The following is a 4938-nucleotide window of genomic DNA, read 5'->3' as shown; positions in this document are numbered from 1 at the left end:
GCCCGGGTTCGAGTCCCTGCGAGGCGAGGCAAATGGGCAAGGCTCTCAATGTGTAGCCCCTGTTCACCTAGCAGTAAATAGGTACGGGATGTAACTCGAGGGGCTGTGGCCTCGCTTTCCCGGTGTGTAGAGTGTGTTGTGGTCTCAGTCCTACCCGAAGATCGGTCTATGAGCTCTGAGCTCTCTACGTAATGGGGAAGACTGGCTGGGTGACCAGCAGACGACCGAGGTGAATTACACACACACACACACACACACACACACACACACACACACACACACACACACACACACACACCGCTTAGCGTAGTGGTTAGCGCACTCGGCTCACAACCGAGAAGGTCCGGATTCGAGTCATGGGCGCGACTAAGCAAATGGGCAAGCCTCTTAATGTGTAGCCCCTGTTCACCTAGCAGCAAGTAGATAAGGAATGTAACACTCGCTTTCTCGCTGTGTGGTCTATGGGTTCTGAGCTCGCTCCGTAATGGGAAAGACTGGCTGGGTGACCAGCAGGCGACCGTGGTGGTGAATTACACGTCACATCGCTCTCTTTATAAAACCCTCCTTCATATCTACTAATCCAAACACTTACCATGACACGTATTCCCTCAGACCCCTACGTGAAGATCTACCTGCTGTACAACGGGCAGCGCGTGGCCAAGAAGAAGACCCACGTCAAGAAGCGCACGCTCAATCCAGTCTTCAACGAGTCCTTCGTGTTTGACTTGCCGGTGGGCGTGGAGGGGCTGGACAGTATCAGCCTCGAGTTCCTGCTGCTGGACTGGGACCGTGTGACCAAGAACGAGGTGAGAGAGAGAGAGAGAGAGAGAGAGAGAGAGAGAGAGAGAGAGACTTAAAAGGAGTATAATTCTGAATTAACTGAGATGCTTCGGTAGATACGCACTAAAGATTAATTTTTGCTGTGTTGACAGGTGATCGGACGGTTGGAGCTGGGCGGCACAAGAGCAGCGGCATGCGGCTCTGCCAGCCACCACTGGAGCGAGGTGGTCACGTCGCCGCGCCGCCAGATAGCTGAGTGGCACAAGCTGCGGGAGTAATGGCGACTACCTCCAGGCGACAGCGTGCCACCGCCACGCCCTGCCCCTCTCTGCCCCACGACGCCTTGCCATGTTCTAAAGGCCCCGCCTCACGTGCCCCCACGAGAGTCATGTGACAACTTGTCTCATCCAATCAGACAATAAGACAATATGCCCGCGGCTCTACCCATCAGACGGGCAGGCAAGCAAGTGGGCGGATAGGCCGCTGCCGACGAGTGACCTACACGCATCCGGCACGCCAGCTACCGGCTTCCCAGGACTCCCTCAGTCTTCATATATATCCATGGTTGTCACGTTAATGTGTGAGTGTAGGGCTCAGTGTCCCGCCTCCCCCACCGTGTACCTCCCTCCTCCAGCGTGCGCAGACCCGTAGACTACGTGATGTGCTTCAGGAACACCGACGGTGTCGACACATTCCCTCCGCCCAGCGCAGGCCCTCCCTGCACCACCAGTCGGCCAACTTCGCCTCGAGACGGGGCCCAACACTTCTCTCCCGCAAGCTACTGTATCTGCTTCGAGGCACCCCAGCTTGCCGACAGTCACTTTCATTATCTACATACCTACTGCTCGGCCTGCACGCGCCGCCCTTATAGGCAGTGCTTAACACACACACACACACACACACACACACACACACACACACACACACACACACACACACAAGTAACATTCAATAATTTCATTTGGCCGGTCATCGCGTGCAGACTATCACCAGGAACTTCGGATGGCACCTGTTGGGCCCCACTTCCTCCAAATGCAGCAGCAGCACCATCACCCAGTTATGGAAGACAGCCCCGCGATCTTACGCCATTCTCAACAAGGTCATGGGCAACCAACCAACATCAATATCTTTACAGCTTTCAAAATTCTGAAGACAAGCTTCTTATGCGACGATCTAGTGTGTGTGTGCCAGATATGATCAGCAGTAGTCACCTTCCACCACAAGGGACCGCTGCACTCTGCTACCTTTGGCCTTATTATTGCAATACCACCATTGATATCGCAAACACCTTCACATGATCATAACAAAACGCAAGCAATATACAGAACAAAAATAACATAACATAAAAGCAACAACAGGCCAGGACGTGCAGGCCTCACCCAGCTCCTCTCCTCGTGCCCTCCCCATACTCTTTACTCCTGCTGCTCTTTCTTCCAGCAGCAGGTCCCGCCGATGGCCCAGCAGCAGTCGCGGCTCGCACGTCAACAAAGCTCCCACCCCGCCATCTCCATTCGACCCGGTGCCACGTTGCCACTACCGTGATCATCACCACCTTCACCATCGTGTGATGCTCTCACCTACAGAAAGGTGACCGCCCGCCCTGCCAATACCCGCCCCTAACTCACTACCCAAAGAAGCATATAACACTGACAGCTACATGACAACCTACACTTTTTTGCCATCCACCTTGCCGCACGATACAACATCAAGATAACACCCTCCCACCTCCCATAGCCACAGACAGAGGCGTTGTTTAAGTCACTGATGTTCGCACCGAGAATACCCGCAACCAGATTTCCATCGCGGACATTGAAGCAGCAGCCGTAAGCCCCAGGCACGTAGAGAACATCCGGTGATTCAACCAATATTAGCTCATGGAAAAGATAAGTAAAGATAAATGCAAATAATGCAAAAAAAAACAGTGATGAAAAATTGTCTAGGAACATTGATGTGCCGTTTACAGGCATAACTAAATTACATCTTCATGTTTATCAGTATAAAGACACCTGATCTGAAGTGGCCTCAAGAGCCAAGTCCTCCTGTTGCATGGTCCCCCTCCCCCCCCCCCGAGCATAACATCGGTGCTCATCCAGGACACGGCAAATCTTTCATGACGCCCATCCAGTGATGACGTGACGCCTGCCGCTGTCACACCACCTGCTGGTCACTAGTTATAAACATTGCCTGTACAGTCACCAACATTCCCCCACACTCACGACGGGTGGTGAGGCGGCGGCGGGCGAGGCAACAAGCGGAAATGAAAATTATATAGATACACCATGGATCTTCGCGGCACCCAACACGAGCACACAAACACCGCGCGTCTGTCACTGTGTGCTCTCCTTCCTAGAGAGCCAAGCTGCTACTGGCGCGTCGGTTGGTGTTCGATTCTTAACAAGTGAACAGAGTATTTAGATATATTTTGAAGAAGCTATATATGTATGTGTATACTTGAGATTTGTGACTCTAATATGATCAGCGACAGAGTATATTTCCTGGCTTTAGAAGCGTCATATATCACTACGTCATTATTCACAACAGCATTCGAATGTGTTTTAGGTTGTGCCATCCAAATGTTATGAACCTTATTTGAGAAAGTTCCTCATAAATTATTAACCTTTTGCTAGTTTTTTAATGACTTTTCGTCATTGACCTATACGCAACAATATTTTTACATTGCAATCGAATGCTGTTTACCTGTCCCTGAGCTCCCCCAGAGTCAGCTGATGAGGGGGAAGCGCCCCTCACATCGCATTTTGTACCACAATCTGCATTTTCATATCGGTCATGCTTAGATGAACACTAAAAGCGATTCAAATATGGACAGTGTGTAAGGGCTGAGTATTTAGAAAGGTATTACTTATATGAATTCCATATAGTAGTTAAAAATGTTGTCCCTCTCAGACCAAGGACCAAATGTCATTGAGGAAGCGTTCAGTTTATTAAGTAGATACGAAGCATTTGTTTTGTAGCAACACTGAAAAGGACATATGTACACTCCAAACACCTCTCCCTGCCTCGGCCACACCCTGCCTCAGTGCATCACATTGATTGGCTGGGACAGCGCCAGGCCTGCTACCGTTTTGGTGCCACACACATTAACCAGCCCCGTCTTGCGACAAACCTGCCACCACTGTGGGGCAAGCCTCGCGCCACCACCGATTCTTAACATCTATAAAAAGGCTTGGTGTTGCTGGAAGCAGGACAAGCCGAGCCTGGAGCCGAGCAGCAACAGGGGCAGGGGTGGCAGTGGCTGAGGGAAGATGGTGTGCTGAAGGATAGCAAACTATCGCCATGATACTAATGGCTTTTAGAGCTGTAAATAATGGAAATCTGTTTATTTATTTTGATTAAGGTAAATGTAAACGAGCACAGAGCATACGAGCAGCGACGAGCCACAGCCAGGCAGCACAAGCCAGTGCGGCGCCACGCAGGTTGCAAGACTGCCTGGTGTTTTGAGTTGTGGCTCCAGCAGAGATCATGCAGTTCTGTACACATATATGTACTGTTATATATATATATATATATATATATATATATATATATATATATATATATATATATATATATATATATATATATATATATATATATGAAAGTTTGGCTCTGACAAATGCTATACAGTCACGTGTCTATGTATTACATGAGCTGTAGAAAAATGACCAATAAACTACCCGGTGTGAACTGGGATTTTCCTCACCACTGCTTCCCCTCCCTTTTTCCCATCCCTCACCATAGTGTCTTCCTCACTCACCACGACACGGTTGACTCCACCACTGCTGCCTTCACTCCTCTCCAGTACAAAGTTTTCTTCTCGCCATGTATGTATCTGTGTTTTATATATATATATATATATATATATATATATATATATATATATATATATATATATATATATATATATATATATATATATATATATATGTGTGTGTGTGTGTGTGTGTGTGTGTGTATGTATGACAAGATGTGTGTGTTTGCACACCCATCCAAGTAAGTACGTGTATAGTGCCGCAATTAAACAAGCACTTCATCGTTCCTTTAGCCCAGGGGTTCACAACATTTTTATCGTTAAGAACCCCCTGAGTTATAAGACCAATTACCCGAGCCCCCAGTATTATCACATGGAACATGGAACTCAATATGTAATGGTATTGCAAA

General features: G+C 48.6%; 1 protein-coding gene across 4 annotated transcripts in view; it reads left to right on the top strand.

The window, feature by feature from the left end:
• LOC123509707 (synaptotagmin-4-like) overlaps positions 1–4121 on the top strand; it is a 102750-nt gene extending 98629 nt beyond the window's left edge. For all 4 annotated transcript variants that reach the window (XM_045264208.1, XM_045264207.1, XM_045264206.1 and 1 more), the window contains 2 exons: positions 613–806; positions 933–4121. In XM_045264208.1, the coding sequence (XP_045120143.1) occupies positions 613–806; positions 933–1058 (320 nt within the window). In that variant the 3' untranslated portion in view covers positions 1059–4121. The remainder of the gene's footprint in view (positions 1–612; positions 807–932) is intronic.
• Positions 4122–4938: the final 817 nt, after the last annotated feature.

This window comes from Portunus trituberculatus, chromosome 27, assembly GCF_017591435.1.
Source record: "Portunus trituberculatus isolate SZX2019 chromosome 27, ASM1759143v1, whole genome shotgun sequence".
In the NCBI taxonomy this organism is placed as follows: domain Eukaryota; kingdom Metazoa; phylum Arthropoda; class Malacostraca; order Decapoda; family Portunidae; genus Portunus; species Portunus trituberculatus.
Note: the sequence above shows the minus strand (reverse complement) of the source record. Positions and strands in the feature narration are given on the sequence as shown.